Source organism: Helicoverpa zea, chromosome 2 (genome assembly GCF_022581195.2).
Source record: "Helicoverpa zea isolate HzStark_Cry1AcR chromosome 2, ilHelZeax1.1, whole genome shotgun sequence".
Taxonomy (NCBI): Eukaryota; Metazoa; Arthropoda; class Insecta; order Lepidoptera; family Noctuidae; genus Helicoverpa; species Helicoverpa zea.
In genome coordinates this window covers 2418937-2442508 of record NC_061453.1, presented here as the reverse complement: position 1 = coordinate 2442508, position 23572 = coordinate 2418937, and the positions used below count along the sequence as shown (strand labels likewise).

The 23572-nt window shown below is 35.6% G+C and overlaps 1 protein-coding gene across 1 annotated transcript in view; it reads right to left on the bottom strand.

Annotated features, from left to right (window-relative positions):
• Positions 1-4235: 4235 nt before the first annotated feature.
• Positions 4236-23572, bottom strand: part of LOC124641374 — a 202785-nt gene continuing 183448 nt past the window's right edge. Inside the window, exons 3-4 of the mRNA XM_047179445.1 lie at positions 8030-8140; positions 4236-7290 (exon numbers count right to left, since the gene is read on the bottom strand). Of these exons, the coding sequence (XP_047035401.1) occupies positions 6219-7290; positions 8030-8140 (1183 nt within the window). The 3' untranslated portion in view covers positions 4236-6218. The remainder of the gene's footprint in view (positions 7291-8029; positions 8141-23572) is intronic.

The window sequence follows — 23572 nt, the reverse complement described above, 5'->3', positions numbered from 1 at the left end:
TTTAAGATTTTCATTGCGATTTTTAATTTTGTGCTGATTGGAAAATTCTTTTCATCGTATCGTATTCTTATTATTTTTTACTTGGCAAATGAGGAAAAGCAAGAAAATTTTCCCTTTTTGATCTTGTTTGTAAACTAGCTGTTTCAAGCGGTTTCACTCGCGTCCCGCGAAAACTGTGCCCATATTCAGCGCAGATAGTGTAGCTTTCTGACAGTAAAAGAATTGTTAAAATGGGTACAATAATTCCGGAGCCTATTCAATTCAAAAAACAAACAAAGAAATAAGGAAATCTTTCCTCGTTATATACAAGTATAGATCTATTTATTTATTGTAGGTTCTTTTATAACAGGAAGGTCACACACTCCTACAAAAAACCCAATAAATCGTTCAATTAATCTTTACCATATTCAGCAATGACCACAATGCAATTATTATCCTCTAAAATCCAATACAGCAATGTAACAGATATTCCCTAATAGAATAATTCCCGACACTCCGGTATTCAGGTACCATCTACCGGTAGAGGCGGTGGAGTAGCAATTAGTCAACGGTAGATATTTGCTACCGTTGACGCCTCTCGGGAAATCTGATTGGAAATAAAATTGAATTATTTTCCAAAAAATAGAGTATTTTTTGACGTATTTATTGCATTTTGAATATCGCATTAAAAAATTGTCTTATTATAAACTTTAGTTTTGATTATATTGTATTTTTTTTAGCCAGTCTTATTTTATTGTTTAAAATTGCCAAGGAATTTTCAGGCGTTTATAATTTTGTTTACTTATCAGTGACTATTTTTTTTCTTAAGTGTTGTCTTAAGACTCGTTAGATAAACGCTAAAAGAAATATGAGGGTCTTTATTGTTAAATGAGGAGAATAATTATTTTGTAAATTATTTTTAAGATGATTTTTTCAAATTACTCTTCGAATATAGTAACTTACAATTTTTTTTCTTTTTAAGATTACTTCATACGTCTGCCATGTTGAAGAGCCTTCACTGGTTAACCATAGAGAACCTTCGGAGAAATTCTTATCCTATATTTGAGAACATAATAAAACTCAACAAATAAAATTCTTTCGCCTTTGTACCTTCAAAAAAGATTTCCGAAATCAAAATCTCGTCCAACATTTGCTTTAACATCAATGGAATCTGTTAAATTATCTAAAGAATGAAAACCTCTCAATTTCCAACCTTTTTCGTAACAAAAAAAAACTTTTCAGTACATTCCTATTGACATCGAGCGTCCAATCAACGCTTTTGACGAAGACGAAGAATTGGCACAAGAATTTGAGTTATACAGCCTGTGTAATTCTATTAGGGGCACTTGGGTACCTACTTGGGGCATTCTCTGTACTTGGGGCACGAGGCAGGGGTGCTCAATCACCCCACCGGCCATGATTGTGTAGGTAGCTTGGATAATTTGACCGACTGGAGACGCTGTGTCTTCACCTGTGCCAATGGTACGGGATACTTTTTTGATTTCTATGGGTACGAAAATGCTCGTGCTCCTATGTAAATCATATTAACCTACCTACTTGTGTTCATCACGTTTTTGTTTGTGTTTGACAATGTTGTTATGTGTTAACAGAGCGACGCGCTCGAAAGTCCATTAGTGTTCTATCAATATGGTTGCGCCCCAAGCTCGGCAGACATTTTTACATACAGATCTGTGCTCATGGCGACTCCATCTGGTTAATGTTCTAAGTTACGTTCCAAGTCACGCTTTCTTCAACTGGAAAATGTTTGATTTAATTTTGTACAAATGGTTTAGCTAAACGAGTGTTTTTGTTAAAGCATTGATTAATCTCTATTTGTTTTCATTAACGTTCTCAGAATTGTGTTTACGTCATCAGGTTTGTTCGAAATTAGATCTGTTTTTGTCGTCCGAAAATGCTTTGAACAGTCTGGTAATGATTTGATGGAAAATTGAGTAAAATGTGTGCAGCAGGTTTAATCATCTATAAAGGCCTAGTGCTAGTTTTCTCAAACCGGACGGTATTTCTTGGATTTGTAAATTTTGAAAATCTCCAAACCTACTTAATTTTACCTATATATTGTCTTATTAAAAACTATTTAGATAATAACTTTAAAAATGCTGAACTCCAACTTGCAAAATTATCTGGATTTATAAAATTACCAAAAAACCTTTTATATGTTTGATTCAGTATTATTTTAAAAAGACATGGCTTAAATCTATTATGTCCTAACGTCTTCGGTTCTAAATCTAAGACCAAAATAATGTCAAATCGTCTTACGCAAACTTTTAGCTTTATTATTACAGGCTAAAGCTTATTCTTTTAGACTTTTAATATATTATTGAATACTCACTTTAAAATTCCAATTTATGTCCTTTTAAAGGATCCCCGCATATTTTTATTTCTCTTCAGCTGCAGCAAAGCCCAGAAGGTCGTGTTTTGTTTATAGAACACGCCTTTTCCGTGTTTCGGAAGGCACATTCGATTGGTGGGTGCCGGCTGTCGTTTGAACATATATGACAGGTGTTACGGGTAAAGTCCATTCCACGAAAGAAGTTCGCGGAAAATTGTGGAACTATATATTTTTGTACGTATTTATTGAGCTATCGCATAGCATAGACACTAGCGCTGTGTCTACGGGACTTTTTTCGTGAAATGGACTTTAGTCGGTAGTGAGAAAGTCTGACACCAGTATTGCCAATTGGTGTCAGTCACAGGTATCGGGTTGGCTGGATACCTGGATTCAGGAGGTTAGATGGCAGTTGCTCTTCGTAAAAAAAATAGTAGTTCAGCTGCATATGGTTAGACTGGAATCCGAAACCCCAATATAGTTGGGAAAAGGTAGATAAGTTTTTATCAATGAATCAATAAGCCTGTCCCTAACTCTATCCTGAACTTCCGTCTGTTATGAGGTATTAGTTTTCGTCTTTAGAGGATATCTCTAAGTTCAGTGTACATGCCATATACATACCTAGATAGTGGGTATGTCTGTTGTGTATGTAAGTTTGTGTATTCATAAAGTTCGCTCCCCAACTCTTGAAAAAAACTCAGGAAAAACAAGGCACCAATGATTTTCATTTTCATCCGAATAAAATACCATAAGAAAGAGAACTTCTTCCACATAAAATATTGACTTAAGCTTCGCAATTTTTCCTTTTTCTTTTGGGGAACAAAGTTTAACGCGGTTTATATTCAAGTTAATATTTCACGTATAAAGTTACAAAGGGTCGTCGTTCGGTGTTGAAATGACATAGAATTTTGTAACTTAAGTTAAAATTATTCGTTTATAATACCAAGAATGGGGAACGAAGCTGTGTGAGTCTGATATAATGATGTCTTCTGACTTTGAAAGAAATTAAGAACATTTACGAAAGACTTTCAATACTTGCTGCGATTTAGGCGAATTAATTAAAACTTTTTGTACTCTCTGTTCCTTATTTTAGTCATGCGCGAAATACAGTACGAAGGCTTTCTTAAAAAGGCAATCTATACTTACAGTGTATTTTTTTTGTTCCCTAAAGGCGCAGTAACTACTAAACCAATTTAAACATATCTTTTATCGTTTGGAACATATCCTATCCCCAGGAAGTCGTTTCCTCGGGACGCGGGTGAAACCGCAGTAAACAGCTTGTCTGCTCATAAATTGTGCCTCGTAACCTGAAGAGCAAATAGATTTAAATTATTACTTATTCTATAAATTAATAGCACCGGGCGTAAAACAAGACCTCAAAAGGGCTATTGTCCAGTAAACCTTATAAAAAGTAAGATACTAAGGTAAGGTACTAAACATTGAGCTGTTTTACTGCAAAAGTGAGAGATACCGTGAGTGGTCCATAAAACTCGGCTGACTTACGACGGCCGATATTGTGCCGTTAACCTTTGTACTTACCTACTTATGTATAATTTTACCTGATTTACTGATTTGTAGAGCAAAAAAACCCCGTTATGACGGCGTAGTGGATCTACTTCTTGATATCTAAGTTTACAGAAATACATGATGTGCCCTTGACCAAAGTAATATAAGTTTTTAGTTTCAAACTGTAGTTACGATCCTACTACCGTTTGTAACAACCAAATAAGTACCACTAATTTAGTCCAAACCCTAAAATTTGTGAGTGTTTTAGATAAAATGATTTTATTCATACCTGTGACCGATAAGTGTCATGAATTTTTATTTAATTACCTAATAGTCCAACATTTTCTTACCACAGTCTTAAACGCATTAGAGTGAATACCAGTTTAAAATAAAACAAAACAAATGATTTATTGATATATTTATTTTTCAATTCAATATCAGTGTTTGACTATTATTAGGAATGCGGTGTACACAGTTATTATATTTAAAAAAATATATTTCCGAAGCTATCGTCCATTTTACAGCGGAAAGTGATATGTAGGCTGTATACAGGGTGGTCGTTTATTGACAATGCTATTTTTATCGCTTAGCGATATTTTTGGGGCAACAATTACTATAAAAAAAGATACGATGTCTTGTGGATATAAAATGATTAGTACAGATATTGTAAAAATGTAAAATTATGATTTAAAAGATTTGCACTGGAATAGTCATACATTAAAAATCCAAACTATTACTTATAAGAAAACTATTCAAATCAAGAAGTAAATATTATAACAATATCTTCAACAATACAAAAAACGTTGTGTAATTACATTTGAGTAATATAACCACGTGTTTGGATGAGCAAACAGTCAATATTCGAGCACGTGTCTACTAATTACAGAAACTCAATTAGCACGCACTCCCAAGCTTAGCACTAAGCCAATTAGTAAACTCGCTCAAAAGAGTTCGAAGCCTTAATTTGCTTCTGAACAAAATATTCTCTGTTTTCCAATCAAATTAATTAAAATCAGTCGAGATCATATTTCTCAAATATCTTGATTAATTCGAAAACTCTTCGATCCGATTACTTAAATTTTTTGCAAAAAACTTTTAAGTAAATATTGTGATAAAAATCAACTCTTTTTAAAACGTGGATAAAAAAATATCAAATGTCATGTTTTTAAAATTCAGTAAATAAAACAAAAAGTTTTTCTATTTCAAAATAAAGCGAAACAGAAACTTTTTCGTCAAATTATCACGTAAAAATAAATACACTTTTTGACGCAAATCAATAACCGACCAGCCTGTATACGGAAAAAAATATTAACTATTTATTTATTATCAAGAGAAAAAATATTTTAATAATTGGCACCGAGACAATAAATATCTAAATAATTATAAATCTCCAGAATAATTCTTTAACTATTCTGATTTATATTAATTTTACCTAACATTATAAGGAATTGGCGAAAACAATTTGACGAGACAATCACAAAATCACAGGAGATTTTCAATTCCAATAAAGCGATATTTTTTACAATTTTTATTTATCCAAAATGAAATACTCAAAATCAGTCGTGCGCGCGAAAATATATATTTTCTAAGTTTTCTATTGTTTATAGAACATTTACTAAAAACATATTTTGTACTATTATAATGAAAATTCACTAAGGAATGGATATGAATTCTGATTTCTGATAACTGCTTATTTTATAACATCAAAACCCCAAGGGTAAGCAAATGTAATGGAAAAATGTTTATTATTTAAATATTATATTTAACATTGAATTTATACTGTCCATTTATAGGCTCAAAATTGTAAATATGAATAATTAAGTACCTATTTTAACAATTTATTACCTAGGCCAATAATATAATCAGTTTAAAGTAGACATTGAAAATATGCAGGGGAATATACATTTTAGTTATATTTTTTAACAATCTACATCTCTATAAATAAATAAATATTTAGATGCATTCTATCACTTAGCTCTTTTTGTCCCTGTCTCTTGCAATTTTGACATTTAATAACTTTGACATTGTCAAAAAATAGACAGGAAAACTGCTTACGTAATGCGTACCCTTTGCGTACCACACGATACCTTATTCTTAAGTACTCCGTTCATAAACAATAGAAAACTTAAAGACAACCTAACTTAGCCTAGTTTTAATGTTGCACAATATCTATAACATACAAGAAATATTTATTTACAATAGTCTGAGTATCAAGAATATTTCAATAGATTTGCCTCCGACGTAAAGCTGGTTACAACCCTTATTTTAAAAGGTACTTGGATACTACCATTACATTGTGATCTACTTTATCTGTGATGAAAGTAAAACATCGTTTGAGAAACGAATCACGCAGAAATTCAACACTTAATTAAAAGGAACTTTCAGTTTAGGCGTAACTTTGCGCGTGTTCTAAAGGTATGTTGGACAACTTGTTGCCTTTCTCGACCCAGTTCTTTAGTCTGCCTCGCAGCTCCTCTAAGCTCTTGGACTTGGCCTTGTTTATCCTCTTATACTTGACGTCCTTGGGCTTGGTGACGTTCCTGTGGTTCGACATCACTCTGTTGTACGTCACCACGTGGTTCGACTTCGGTTCTGGCTCCTCGTCACTCTCGGCGTTCGACGTGCCCTCGTCATCAGACTCGTTGGCTGGAGTCATTCGTTTTGGCACATAGCTGTACGACCACACCTCTTTACCGCTCTTCGGCTTTAACTCCTTGTCGTTGTCTATGCTTTTGACCTCAGCGGTAAGGACGACGCTCCTCATTCGAAAGTTATCCCGCCTTTGAGCGAGGAGACTCGTTTCCTTGTATTTCTCTTCGTCAGTTTTATTGGCATCAAGCAGATCCTTCTCCGTACTATTTTGCGCACTGAGACCTTTTGTGGAATCTCCATCAACCTCTTCTTCTACACTGTATACAGTTTCCAGAATCTCTGGTCTCCTCAGAAAGCCATTCGATCGCCTCACGACGTTGTATTTGAGGTTGGGATCTATAGCATCTGATATTGACCGGACGATGGTGACGCTGTCAGGGTTGGTGGACCTGAATCTTGGCACATGCGGAGTATTACTGCTGTCGAAGTCTACGTCTTCCATGATGACAGCAGAATCTGAATCATTGAGTGAGTCGAAGTCACCAGCGAGGTGAGTATCTTGGAGCATGTCCCTGAAGTCTGGGATATTTTGTGACTCGATTCCATTATCGAGTAGCTTGGCTTGAAGTGATTCGATAACTTTCTGCTGCTTCATGATGATTGTTTCTCGGAGCGCCATCATGGTGGTGATCTCTTTCTGCTTGCGAACGAGGCGTGACTCGAAGAGAAGGAGTTGGCTGGAGAGGGACTTGAGTTGTTCCGCTTTCTCCTTCTGAAGGCGTGTGACTAGTTCCTCTTGCGTTCTGTGCGCACGCCGCCATGTTAGGAGCTGGTGGGCTTGAGCGCGATACTTCATTCGAAGATCTCTGCAAAACCAGAAAACATATTTATTAGTGCACAAAATAAATATCCCTTATCCTATATGGTGAAATTCCTTGAAAAACAACATCCAGGTACAAACAACTATGCCATAAATGTTTTAATGCCTAAATATGAATCGACAAGGACTATGGAGGCTATAAAACCAACTTTAAACAGCTTGTCAATTCTTAAGTACTACTCTATATCGAAGCACTTTACTGTGGCGTGTACTCGAGAGATTTTCTAGCCATATTTTATTCGCGTCGCAGCGTTCTCATGAAATTTGACCGTTTCAATAAATATGTAATATTGTTTCTAAGTTATTTTCTCGGCGAAGTTTTCCAAGTGTCGAGGTAATGTCAATATATTCGGATGGCTGTTTTCTTTTCCATTTACAATCCATGTTTTATGTATTTCTCGAATTGGAAGATATGACTTCGTTGAGCCGCGGTTTACGGAGGTCAAAGTAGTTAGGCCTTGAATTAAGTAGCCATTGGCTGTGTAAAGCCTATGTATTTTGTGTTTTAACAACAAGATTTAATGACTTTTTAAAGCGATGATAGGTACTTGATAGCTTATTTGCACAAGCGCCGACTCTGTGCCTGATCTCCCTCTGGTTGTTGGATTGCCATCAGAATATGAGATTGACGGAAAAGAGATGACATCTATTACATCTGATCTCTTTTGATATGTCGTCCTGGCCCTAAATCTCATTATTTTTAATTATTATTAACATGCCATTACCTGATGCTCCGCCGTGCTTCTTCCAGCGTGTGTGCCTCTAGAGGGTCGGTAAGGGATGCCGCAAGCGATACGTCAGGCTCCGTTGGGCTGTTCAGAGCCGACTCGCTTCGGCTGTGGACAAAGAAAACACAAAATTAGTAACTTTTCAATATTTACGATAGATACAGGAGATTTTCAGATAAGGGCTATTACATTTGAACAATATTAAATCGATGACCAGCTCTTCGAAAATATTTTTTAGCTGTAAAACTCCCTTAACATATCTGTAGGTTTTCTTTTATTTTTGGCGCACAATATTGAGTTAAGAACGAATGTAAACGTGTCAAATAATAACATTGTTCAATCCTAACTCGAAAATTTGACGTGAAAAAACCTAGAATACTAAAATTGATGAGAATACTAAAACATAGATGTAATAAACAGGATCCTCACAAAACCTGGCAAAGTAAAGACAAATAAACCCACCCTTAACTAAATCAAAACTACGAACGAATTACCATTTAGGTACCATAGCACCCAATGAAGGTTCGTCGCCATTAAAAGTTGGAGAAAATCGTTAACTTTCCTTTCAACATTTATTAGTACGCTACTTTGTTAGTCTGTTTGTTCAACTCGATTTCCGAACAAAAAGGGGAACTCACGGGAAATATATCAGCTTTTAGAACAATTAGGAGGACCCTGTTAATTTGGAAAGTAGTTAAGTGGTAAGTGATGTTAGGAATTGATTTTCTTTTGTCTGTTATGAGTCAGCCTTTGAATAACGTTTTGAATAGTAAATAAGTTAACATTCAACGTGGCAATGCAGCCAGCCTTCTGGGCACGTTTCCGGAGGACAGTAATGCGGAGGAATACTTCGACGCCTGATCGATGCTCTTTAATATATGTTTTATGTTTAGGTATATATATTTTGTATATAGTATTTTATTTTTAGTTCTGTATAAAGATAAGTAGTTTAAGTTTGTATACAACATGTAACTTAATTAACGCACATCCTGAAATTAGTTTGTTCAGAATCGTTTACTGAATCGATTTATATCATTTTAATATAGGTAGTTTTTATCCCAAAAATAATTAAAACTACGGAAATTATTGTCATATTAACCCTGTACAGTCAAAACAAATTCAAATAGACCGTAACTCAAAGTAATAAGACTTCGTGTATTGTCGGCTTTTTCCGTAGTTTCGTTATATTGTGTCGAGTCGAGCGGCGCGCGGCGCGATATTTGCGTGCGTAGTAGTATGACCAAAAAGTTCTCCAAGAATTGGTATAACTAATTTAGTAAATAACAATGCATATACATGTTAAATTGAAAATTCAGTGTATGTATTATGATTATAACATAATATTCTAATTGGGGTGTTTGAGGGTGTGCGTTAATTACGTTACATGTTGTATATAGTTAACTATTATATTTGTATTCTGTACTATATGGGCGGTAAATAGTCAACGGCCAATAGCTAATCATTGTACTTTATTTGTGCATTAGCATTCATCTCTATCTTGGCAGATAAAAAGCTGCAGTCGTTTTAAAAATATCAGTGACGCCTCGAAACTTTCACCAAACGCATCGCAAAAATGAATCGCCAACCATCCTTCGACAGTCAGTTAAATATTCATATGATGCTCCTGAAAGGGTTCATTAATAATTTTAAACTTAAAAGGAATATATGCTTTTGTTCTGTTTACTGCATACATAACGTCCATAAAATGTGCTGCAATATTGAAATACAAATAAGCAAACATAATAAAAACAGAGTCTGCGTGATACTCCATTTAATTAACTTTGTTCAACGCAAATGGATGTGGTCTGGGTGAAGTATTATTTTATCACTGTTTGCAAATTATTATAAATACGGTTTTATTTGTGTGAATATTGTATTTTTGGTCTACTTTTTGAGGGGTGAGGCTTTTTTGGAAATCTCTGAACTTTATATAGCTATGAATTCGCATAGAATAGTAGTAATACGATCTACAATCCGATAGGTCAGTGTCTAAATTTCGTAGGCATGGGCAGATAAAACGTTTAAAACGCTTAAACGTTCTCTTAAAAAACCGAGCCCTATCACGATAAACGATTGACAACAGATACCCACGAATTCCTTTGAAATCTGTTCCCCAATAAAACATTGTTAAACACACATGCGTACTGTTTACAATGAAAGGTTCGGGGAATATCGGAATTTCACTGGACATCGCTCGATTTACATTTAAATACTACGTATGGAGTGATGATTGCTTTTCAGTGATTGTTTTTTATTGTGTTTACTTTTGACGATATTGTATTTTTATGGTAGCTTAAAATTGACTGGGTCTTGTACATTGAAATTCATAAGTGGACCGAGTGTTTTATCAGATTGTTGTGTGATGATAACTAAGTTAATGATAAATCAGCTTAGCCTTTTCCCAATTATTTGGTCGGCTTCCTTCCAGTCTACTGGGATGCGGCTGTGGGTACCAATGTTTTATGTAGCTACTGCTTGTGACCTGCTAACAGTTGGTAACACTGATTGTTAGATTTTTTAGCTTTCGGATAACCATGACAACTGTCAAAGATGTACAAATGACTGCCGGAGCCCGCAATTTTAGTTCAATATTTCAAACTGTTCATTTTGACTATTGAACGTGTAAATTCATAGTTAACAGTTGTCTTAAGAAAAGTGACTCTTATGTAGTCGGTTAACTTGGGCCCTAGTTAAATATTTGTTCGTAAAAGTATCAGTAACGTATTTATTACCAGTAAATCACGAACGTTTTTCAATGTTCCCGAGTTCAGTCAAGCGTGAGCCTAAATCGTAAGCGCGAATCGATTTAGCTAAATTGAGGAAGAAAAATACGTAAAAGAGTTTTCTTATTTCCTATTATATTTGAGAGAGAGTTTTCCTTGAATGATATATTTTTTTTTCTTAATATTGGTTAATGGTTGTTAAGTAATCGCGATTTCTTTAAGGTCGCTATGTATGTGTTTTGTATGTAGAAGAAAATCTTTGAAAAATTGAACTGATTTCTAAATGCGCTTGAGTCCAAAATAGGTCGACTAAATACCATAAAATTCTGATAACAGTGAGAAAATAATGCTGGAAACGGGTATAAATTACTTATGTTAACTTAACAGTTCTTCAGATATGAGCATTTAACTATCATGAAGTCGGTAGGTAACTTCAAAACGGCAAGGATATTTGAGTAAATCTACCTGTACTTAGTAATTTCATGAGGACACAAACGAAGCCACGAGATTCAACCACTCAAACATACGTAAATAATGTACATATCTACGTATTATGTACACATGTACTACATAACAACAGCGTGTTATAATCCGACACAATTCTCCCGTGAAGTACAAGTTTACACGCTGTTACCTGTTACGTTGTGCACGATTTATCGCATCGCATCGCATTTCAGACTTCAGTTTCAATTAACTTCATTACTGGATTGTGTAAAATGATTTATTAAAACGTTTTCCTGATACTGAACGTGGCTGAACATATTATCGGAAGAACATTTATATTCTTTCGTAATTGTTACATTTAAGCAATTAGGTTACTGAAATATTACAGAGCCGTGTTTCGAAAGCAAGGGTATCGCTTCTGCCCTGGTTACTGGGAGGTAAGATAGGCAATCGCTCCAAGAAAACCCAGTTCCATTATTTTCCACCGACTATAAGAAAAGTAAAGGCGGACTACTAGATAATGACTACTGGAACTATGGATTAACCAAATAGCAATCAGCCTAGTATTATATTACTAATTTTGAGAGTCTTTGCGAGACACAAACCTGAGTTGGCAGTGGCAATGACACTATCAAGACCCTTTCGGCCAAAAACAAACTTATTATCGAACAGTTTCGACCTAAAAAGTTCTAGAACTTTCCGCATATAAAGCAGCGTCCTCAAAAACTCTTTCACCACAAACTAAATTAAAATCAGCTTTGATTCACTAGAGATTTTAGACTCCAACATTTGACGTGGTTATTCTATTTTCCATGTTAGCACAAATTAACATTTGTGCTAACATGGAAATTAGTGATGTTGGAATATTCAGAATCTTAATGCATTCGTAATTGGGAACATGAATCGCTCATTACTCATACACATAAATACAATATAAACGTATGTTTGTATATGTAAATCAAGCTGAAATGTGCTGCATAATTTATACGTTTCAATAAACAATCTGGGTTGTTTTATGTTGAGTGTGTAAATAGTTTTGCGATGAGAGGAATCTGCGATTGAATTTTCATTTATATTTACTGTTAAATCTATATTTACTAACATTCGAATACAAGATGAAGTTTGTGCAACGATGGAGTTTTTTTTTTCTTCCTTTGAAAATTATAAAAAAGTGCCATTGGCTATGGAACAGCTTTCAAAACAACTGTTATTGAAAATGTTGGTAGGAAAACGCTAAATAGGTCGTATAAATTCTATAACAACGAGATTCCACAAACATTGTTCGCGCACCTCTGTGTAAAATAAACATTGTATGGCATTTAAGAACAGTTCCCACGCAGTTTGTTTTTATTTTCTAGAGTAAATAATAACAAGAACTAAAATTTGTGAGCATCATACTGAAGCACAGTACCATAAACGGTGGATTTACGCCATAACAATAATCACAAACCTTTCGCACATGATCAACAGAATATTGTTAGTTTAACTGTTCAAACTCCCACATTTGCTTGTCCCTGCATAAGCATAGAATCAATAGTCCCGCAGCTGGGTAAAGCAGGCCTTTCTACGAGTATTACGTGAAATATTTATAAGCAACGTTACGGAGCTAGCGATACGGTAAGTGGGCGCGTATCCGTGACCCAAGTGATGAGGGAGTGGCGATTTTGTTAATTATAATTGTGAAGTGGGTGGAAACTGTCTCAAACTGGGAACCAAACGGGCGGTATTGAATATCCTCGAGCCACTTTTAGTTGTTACTGAAAATTAATAGGATGCCTATGTTTAGCAGTGAAGGTCCTATGGTTGAAACGATGACCTTTTCTGACCTTGTTCACCTTTGCATATGGGTACTGTAATTTACGCAATTTAAATATTATCACTTACCAAAAATTCCCCTACGATAAAGTTGTCACTACTTTAGTAATCACGCAATAATCCGCTCTTTACATTCGTACATTTTCAAACCGCTCCCGCTTGTCGCTTGTCGCTTGTCCCCAACTCTCCCCACATATGACGCGTCCGTTATTCAGAGCCTATGGGCTATAATTTGACGCCAGTCTCAGTTCCTGGTCTACCCTAGTGCCATTGACTGAAGTCTGTCGAGTAACGTGTTATTATTTCGATAGCGTCTTTAATAACGTATTAATAACGTTATATAATGTAGTTATTTTAGGTGATACGGCGTTTATTTCGAACTGTAGTTTTGATGTCTAATGTATTCTGACTTATTGTGAATTGTATTAAGACAGCTAGATATGGGTTTTATTTTGAGTCCGAAATGACTTTGCATTGAGTTGGACCATTTAAATTGTCACGCTAATTCTGAAATAAAAGCAATCAAAATAAACGAAGTCTGTCTCGGCAATAAGGATCTTCCAATTAATGAAATACTTTTGTAATTAGCTGAAAAAATTCAGCAAGCCTGTTTCCCCCAGTTTAACAAAGTTTCTCAAAGGAACTTCTCGCACCCGTATAAAAAGTTCCCTACCTTTCGATAAATCGTGGGTTAAGAACTAGAGTAGCGTAAGGGCAAAAATACAAAAACAAATTTTTTCACCATTCGTTTATTTAATCCCCATATTTTTATGTGCCGAAAAACTGGAACGATGTAGTGAGTCGATTGCTTAGTACAACAATAACGTATATAAAAAAAAAGATATTTGTTTATTGCCAAACAAAATTTCGAGCACAACGATCGTAACTCGATTTACAGAGCGAATAAGACACCAAAATATGCCTTCAATGTAATCGCTTAAATAACGTATCTTGCCATATGTTATTAACGCAGAAAGTTTGATTATGTAGGCTTAGTTTGTTTCGTGCCAAATAAACGTAAAGTACCGTTACTGCTTATGGGTGGTGCTTCCGTAATTTTTCGTCCTGCCAAAAAAACGTAAGGGTGGGATACGATACGCTACTATGGCACTAATTTATGTAACAGCCAAAATGTCAACCAGTTTTTGAAAAATACATTTTATTAAAATGAAACCGTATTTTGACTGACCAAAAAGTTACATTATTCTGTAGCCGATAAATACAGTTTTATTATTAGTAAAAATCAGATATCTAACTACTATAGATTTTTACGAAAAGGGCTATAAGATAACAGTAGGTAAAGAGTTGTTTTCGGGCTCTCCCGAGAAGTTGTCATTTTGGCCTTACGCTACTCTAGTTCTTAACCCACGAAATGGTCTACTAATGGGCAATATAACAATAGATTCCTTTTAACAATATCTATTACATTATGCAACACATTTTACAGGCTAAAGTACCTTTACAGCTATTCAGCAGCATCCACAAAAGCTCAATTCATATAAAAATGTTATGTAATGCCAGTTAGAAGTAGGATTTCGTTATCCTCAGAAACGTAACCTGTTGAATATATAGCTACTCTTGGTTATATAGCCTAATAACGTTAAAATGTGAAAGTAATTGAATGCTTTAAGTAAAGGATAACATAACGTCTTGAATGATAGTTTAGAAGGGATCGGCCAATTTATTTTGATAGGCAGATATCCGAATATTGATAGTTATATTACCTTTACTTACTACAGCTCGTCCAGTCTCATCTAAGATCAATAAGACGTAATAACAATACGTAAAAAATACGCTGCAAAAGTTTCCAGTCATCAATTTTTTTTCGACAAAAATATTATTAGCTTCATTTTTTTTTTATACAATGTATTTTCTTACAGTTTCAACTTTTGACTAATGTCACCTTCTCCCTGTATCATGTTTTGCCAGCCAAACATTTAAAACCTTGAACATTTTCGTACATTAAAAAAACATCCCCTGACGCTATTAATCAACCTTCTAATAGAACAGGCAATCATGATAAGTGAGGGTCCCTTAACTGTGTACCCTAATCAGTGTACCAATCAAGAGCATAATTTAATGTGCCATAGACTCCAAGAAGATACGTAACGGGAAGATCCTTATCTGCAAATTTGCATATTGCTCCGGAAATAGAAAGCATAGAGATTGCATAATGAATGCAAATCCAACACCTTCGCGCTTCACCATATCTATACATATAATAAATCTGTAAAAAAACTGTGTCTGTACATTGAATATATTAAAAAAATATTAATTGGGTGGGGTTTAGAAACAGTAATGGAGCACAAATCCAAAAAAAAAATTCTGTCTGTATGTCTGTATGTCTGTATGTCTGTATGTCTGTATGTCTGTTTGTTTGTACACGCTAATCTTCGGAACTACTGGACGGATTTCAATGATTTTTTCTTTGTTGTATCAGTATTAAGCCTGGTCAACATATAGGCTATAATTTATCTTCAAAACTTGAAGACCTGATGCAGAACACCAACAGACCAACAAAACTATAAGAGATACCAAAATGGTGCCATAGCAAAAATTGTTTCATGTGATGAGCATTTTCAGCTGAGATAATAAATTTTAAGATCTGGAACACCTGATGTGGAACCCCAAGAGCCCAGCTTCTCTGTACCATATACAGGTATGACGTTTTAGCAAAAGTTGTTCAACTTGATAAGCACTTTCTATTGACTTATACAAATTGAAGATCTAAAACACCTGATGTGGAACTCCAGGGGCCCAGCTAGACTATAGCATATAGAGGTGTGACGTTTTAGCAAAAGTTGTTCAATCTGATAAGCACTCTCTGTTGACTTATAAAAATTGAAGATGTAAAACACCTGATGTGGAACCCCAGGAGCCCAGCTATACTATAGCATATAAAGATATGACGTTTTTGCAAAAGTGGTTCAATCTAATAAGCACTCTCTATTGACGTATATACATCGAAGATCTGGAACACCTGATGTGGAACTTCAAGAGCAATACTACACTTGAAATGTATAGAAACGAATGTTATGAAATAGGTATGGTGACACAAAACCGACGATTATCCCTTTATACACTATAGAAATATGAACTCAAGGACAATCCCCGGTGGACGTCGTTAAAAAAAGACAATCCCCGGTTCTGTGCTATACCATTGCTAACTGTGGATGAAAACTACTTGGGCTATTGTGATGGGATGCTAATGGACTAGGAATGGGGAAACTACGGGAACTATGGCACCTGCCGATGACAATGTATTAGATACATGTAAAAATTGCAGGTGGAGACTTCGCCAGCTCACTTACTGTACAGATCAGTCACTGAATAGCAACAAGAGGGCAACAGGGACATGAGCGGCTGAAGTGTGAGAATACCTCGGCGGATTTTAAATGCAGATTACGCGCTCCCTGTGGGTCACTTACCACGAGGCATCCTCCGAGCAGGGCTACTAACCCTGCTCTAGCGACTCCACTCTGGACGGCTAAGCCAAGCCAGAGGCTTGAGACCTACCCCCGTCATGGTTCACTCCGACCGGCCGGAGATGGGGGCAGTATACTCTCCCTGGAGAACTCAGTATATATAGCCCCGCGGGGTAGCTACTCCCCGTCATCAGCCTCAGATGTCCTGCGGTGCTTATAGCTCATTATTATTGTCGTTATTATCTCAAGAGCCTTTATCCCAATTATGTTAGAGTCGACTTCCAGTCACGATGCAACTGAGTACCAGTGTTTTACAAGGAGCGACTGCCTATCTGACCTCCACAACCCGGTTACCCGCTCAACCCAACACCCCTTGGTAAAACTGGTCAGACTTACTGGTCTGACTACCCATAACGACTGCCAAGAATGTTCAATGACAGCCGGAACCTACAGTTTAACATGCCTTCCAAATAACGGTCATTGGTATCCAAAATATACGTAGAAAGTACATACGAACTTAGAAAAGTTGCATTGGCAGGCACTTGCCAGACCTGGAATCAAAGACGTTCTCTGCCCTATAAACCACCACGACTTCCACTAAGTCACCACGACTTTGTTATCTATTTAATGTTTTTTACGTAATAATACGTGTAATATTTTTGCCACACACAACTTAAATTCGGACTAATTAGAATCACTACTTTTATCCCTATGGTCGCGTCTATTGCGGTTCAGTTCTCAGCGTTTTGTTTAGTCTGCTGTGCTTTTGCTGTTGAAGTACAAAAATAAAATATATGTAACGTTTCTAATGCGTATTCCGTTGTTTTCAAGTCAACGGGCTCTTAAAATTCAATATCAGACGATTAAGATCTTTGATTTTGCTGACCCCGTAGTCGCTGGCATAAGGGACAGGATCCGCGTACGAAGTCGCGGGCAGAAGCTAGTTATTAAATATGTATGGAGATTTTTTCACTGATAACCACTGTGTTAAAACGTGTGAAGTGATATGCATATTTTAGTATGCTTAATATGCGTTTGCATATTTTAATATGCTTAACGGTATTGATGAACACTGGTCTTTGCAATTGAATTCAATAAATGTGCATCTAGTTAACACTTATTGGCCTACTTTATATGAATATGACTTCTTGTGACGTCTTGTCGGTCTAGTAGTTGTGAACGGGACTTCTGTGTTTCTGAGCCAGGAGACTAGTAAAGAATCCTACAGAACATACAAAGGAATAATAACATACGAGGTACTACGCATGAACGTAGAGGGACATAGAGGAAGAAATGGTACATGGATATTGTGAAAACGGCCGGAACGAATATTTCTTTTGAGATGACGTCAGATAGAGGAGTATGAAAGAAGATAAGCTGGATCAATATTCTTCTTTTTCCTAAAATAAATTGAAGAATTAGTTAAGGCATGAGGATGGTGACGATGAAAGAAGTAAAGAATCCCTCGTACACTTACTCAGACTTGAACTGTCTTTATCGGGGATAAACAGTTTCAAGACACAAACACGGGGTAACCAGCACTAAATTATCAAGGCTAAATGAAAACGATCGACTTAAACCGCAATTTCCTTCAGTTAAGTTCCCAACGGACTAAATAGATAACAAGAAAATAATATTACTAGTATTACGAAGCACTCAATATGCAGATTACATTTAACCGAGCGTTAATCCGGAAGACTTATGTCTTAACCGATCGAGTTAAACTTGACTGGGTATAAAATAGTTAATGAATACGTTTACTGTTGAGGTCTGATTATCCCGTTAGAAGTGGTTAGAGGTCGTAGCGGTATGGGGGAATATAGTCGTATGTCGTTTGACCTGCACGACTAATATGCTGGCTGGTACACGCGGCTTCGTTCCTACTTTATAGAAATAACTCTTGGTTCTACCAGATTTCTACGATAAAATGATCTGTCTAACATTAACGAAAAAATTCAAAGCAGACAATCGGATTTATTTACATGAAATATGAACATAGGCCCATGTTTGTCATTTATTCATATTTTTTGACAAAATATTTAGTACACTTCATAGTCAAATCTTAGATAGGTATCCGACGATTTTGGTTTCTTAGCAACTACGACTATACAAACCAAAATTTTGTGTATGCGTGCTCGTGAACAAAACTATGAATTAGTATTACGATAGTGAATACCAATCGTCAGGGATGTCTTGAATAGCCTTAAATATATGTATACAAACAAATGACAACGGACGCAAAGCGAAAATTCAATTTTCCTTTCGTCGACCAACTTAAATCTTCAAATGCAAAGAAATATAGAACGACACAACTTCATAAAGCGAATGGAAGAAATATGAACGTAAATGAAATATCGCGACACATTTAATGGGGTTTTCTGGTGAAAGAAGACATGGCTAATATTTCACTCACTTTAATAAAATCCGTAAAACATTTCCCGGTTTCACGGAAAAGCCAGATAAGGATGAAAAACGGAAAGTTAGAAAGGAAATCGAAAAAGCCATCGGGAGTCAAGCCCTTTTCCTAAATAGGTCTACTGGTATGCATGTCGAACATTGCTAAAATGATCATTGGTCTCCTGTCTTTCTGTCATGATGTTCTTTGGCACGAACCAATTAACGAAACTACAATAAAAAACCGAAACACATAGGATACTATTTCCATTTGAGTTCCTGCAAGTCATTAGTGAACCATTCAATTGCTAATCCACGGTTCTTTTAACCATAAAACCAGTGACTCACCTGTCACCCTCATCATCCAGTCTCAGATAATCCATTCTCACTTCACTCCTACATATCCTGAACACAATTTTAAACATCAATAACCTTCTAAAACCCTTCAATACACTCTCAAAGGAAACCTAACTAAATGTACCACACCGACCGCGAACCTGAACGTAATACGATTTCCAACAAAAAAATATCGACTCCTGCGCAGGGAAGCGAAACAACGGACACCGCACCTTTCCCTGCTGTACCTAATAGCAAACTGCAGACTAAACAGTCGGCCGACAGTTGACCCCATGGTAGCCAAAAGTATTTTTGATTTCTGACACTTATGCGAATGTTAGACATTTAAATAAAACTACTTTAACGGATTTTATTGCGGTTATATGTATTAATATTATTTAATCCTGACGTTTCGGATCCTTGACAGCATCCATGGTCACGGGCAGATAGAAAGTAAATAAGCAAAACTATTTTTTTAATCTTGATACCAATCAAAGTTATATACCTAATCTTTGTAATGTGCGTACTACCATTCATCTTTATATTATAGTTCGGCCATTCAGAGAATGCGTTCCTGACACGTCGCGATTGAACTGACGACGTAATAACATTCATTGATTATTGATATAATAATGTTGTTTTAATGCTCCTCAATTGTTAAAACGGTAAACAACCAGCAAAAATATTTTTATCGTAACTGCAACGCCATTGCAAAGTTACGTCGTCAGTTCAATCGCGACGTGTCAGGAACGCATTCTCTGAATGGCCGAACTATAATTTATGAGTCCAAACCAACTATCGGCCGACTAAAAGTTTGCAGTGTACGAGTACTCTAAGGGTCAACTTCGATTTGAAGAATTCTGTCTCGTTTTAACTTGTGAAGTGAGAAAAGGAAGGAAGGTGCAGCATGATGACCCGTATTGAGCCGATATGATGTTCATCAAGTCGAGACTAAGCTAGGTAGCAAGCTGTCTATTATTGCAAATATTACAACACATAGTGCTAAATTGCGTTTTAAAGGTCTATAAATATATATCACTGTATTGGTGAATTAGCGCTTATTACAGACTCAAAAAAGAATCTTATAGGTGCATCAGTGCAGTATGTGACCCATATAAAATAGGTCAATTTTCATCAGAATACGATCAGTGGGTATTGTGTGAAAGAGATAACAAAAGTCCAGGCACAAGCAAGATTTCAATTCGAAAATCCTCCAAATTAGTAGGTGCGTTTACATTATCTAATAATCTCTTTATGTATACATATAAAGTAACTAATATAAGGCGTACAACGATATCAAAGTCACATACGACTTTTTGACACAGCAAAGCACATAGCGGCTTTGTAACTTACAAGCGAGTGCCGCCACGCTTGGCTGCGTAACGACGCATGCGCAACAGGTGGCCTGCGCAGGAGTGCCACACAGCTGGCGCTTGTAACGAACTTTTTGAATATGGAAAACGGTGAAATGGGGAAATTTTGCATAACATATGTTTTTTGGCAGCGTGTACTTTGGCGGTAATAACAATAGCTCGGCAATTTACACCTAGTTATAATCTACATACATTTTATAAACTTGAAAATAGCTTTGTATAGAATAAAACTTTACTTTTTCCTTAATAAATATATATATTTATAGATTTGACGCTTGTAATTTTGCAATAATATTTAATTTTAATCTATGTAGGTATTTCATACAAATTCGTTCAACTATACCGTGAAATTGTACCAAGTAATAGTAATCATAGAGATAGATCTACTTTCTCATTCAAAATTTTGTATTGATAGCAATATGTTCCAAAATAAAAATTTCATCGTCGCTTTAAAAATTCAATCTGTATCACAATTGTCTGTGTCGAATATTGGACACAAATCTCAAATAAAATGGAGTTAGAATCCAATTCGAACTTTCACTCTTTAAAACTAGATATTAATTCCAGATTGGATCGTTTCGGCTTTAAATAACTTCAAGCACTTTGAATCAAAAGTTTGAAATTAAAATGTTATTGCGATTATATCTTAATATTTGTAATATAAATATAAAATATAAATTCGGTATTAATGCTATACATTTGAGATATTAGCTACTTTTATTTTTCAAGAGACCACAGACACGACTGGGCTAGATAAATATTTTGGTCTGAAGTAGACTAAATATTTTATGAGTCAAGAGGGGTCTTACAATAAAGTGTACCTATATTGACATAGCAACCGATAAGAATATCATATTTTGACTTTCAAACAAGGTTTAGTTGAAAATTAAAAACGTGTCAGACTTCATGGAACCACTTACAAGAGCGTAATGATTATAAACTTACAACATGTGTACTTTTTCTCACAAACCACGTATTTAACTATAAATGCTGATCAATAATTTGGCTTTACACAGTGCTAGCCCCGGCTTCATAAGGGTAGAAATTATACCAACACCACCCTCGTGTGTCCATTTATTTTATTTATAGCTGAATGCTATTATTATATAAATCCGAACAGGAAGTTTTGGAATGTGTCATGAACGGAAGACGCTATTATTAAAGATATTTTAATAATAGCGTCAAAAACGCTATTACTAAAAATATTTTAATAATAGCGTCAATATAATAATAATCAATTGATTTTAATAATTCAATTATTTCAATAATATGCCCTATTGAATTCGTAATTTATTTTCCCAACAAACACGGTAAACTAGCTGCCAGCGGCTTCACCCGTTGTGTTAGAGAACTTCTTTCTATATTCGGACAAACTAATGTATGTAAGTTCACCTCTTGAAAATTCAAGACCAATTTCAGAATAGGGATTGACTTCCGAAAAGTTTTACTTATAAGACCCGACACCATCATAGTTTTAAAAACAAACTAGCTGCCGCTCGCGGCTTCGCCCGCGTGGTGTGTTGATAAAAAGTAGCCTATGTGTTAATCCAGGGTATCACCTATCTACAAACCAAATTTCAACCAAATCGGTTCAACCGTTTTTGCGTGGAAGAATAACAAACATACATCCATACATGTTCACAAACTTTCAATATTAGCAGGATAGGATATTGTTATAGACACATCCACAATTTAACCTTCTTCCTTAAACCACATAGTAGATTTCCCCGCGATAATGTAGCGACAACTGTAGATAACGTGTAAATACAAGCTGTTATCACTGTAGGAAGCAGCCGAGTGTCAGATGACATCCGCTGCCCGAGGCAGCACGGGTTGTAGTGTGTTTACTAGGGAATAAACTGTGAATTAAATTTTATGGACCATCACCATCACGGATGGTGTTTCTTGAAATGATATAATAACTACTAATAAAATAGGGGCGAAAATATGTGTTTGCGTGTGTGTTCCTTAAGCGAAAACAGCTGAACGGTTTGAGTAATATTATATTGGGATAACACTCTTTACCTACTTGGCCTTGGTGTTATCAGAAGTAAGTTTATATATAATCCTATCTAGTATCTTAAATTGATATGATTTGAGAAACTGCCGAACAGAGAACAAAAATTCTCAAAATTCACCAAGTCTGTTCAAACAACTCTGTCGACAAAACCGAACACTAATAAAACGGTTATTATTCCTTCGACTTTGACGAAAGAACTTAAACAGCGTCAATAAACAAAATAACATCTGTTTGCTCGATCAAAATGTTGTCAAAACAACTGGCTTAAAGCTAACTTGTTGCTGTCTTTCGCCTCAATATTTCGACCTTTTCCGAGGTCTTGTAAAGGTGAAACCACATTTACTCGATCCACAGAAGAAAACGTATTTATTTCCTTCAAACTGTCGAATGTACAATTAACTTGGAATATCTAAAGTTGGCCATTTGATGCCTCAAGCATGTGTATTGTATATATGTACCACTATTCTGAATTCAATAGTAGCCATTTTAGAAAAGATTGATTTTTTTTTTCTTTTTGCTTCTCAATCTATTAACAAATAAGCAAAGAGTCAGATGCTTAATTCAGAAATTGCAAACTTAATTAGCTCAAACTTTACGAGGCGTCGAATCGGACGATTCAGACCATGCAAGTATTTGAGATTCCATAAGATTTCAAGTCTAGAATTCGTTTCCATTGGCTCGAATGAGTGTGCTACCACCTTTAACTTAGAAAACAATAAGTGACAAGCAAACTTTGGAGCCCAATAAGACCGTAATTGGTTATTGGGAAGTCTGTCGGCGAACCGACGAACCGCTGAACTTTTGTACGCTGAAGATTATCGTGACGGAGCCTTTGGTAAACTGTGAAGACTTATTGATGAAGACTGAAGATAATGATGGAATAACAAAGTTTAATATACCTAAACACTATTTCTCACAGGACTTTTAGGACTTTCAGTACAGTAATATAAAGAAATAGCTTAATATTATATTGATATATAAGCTGAAAGTTTCATCAAAATCTGCCACAT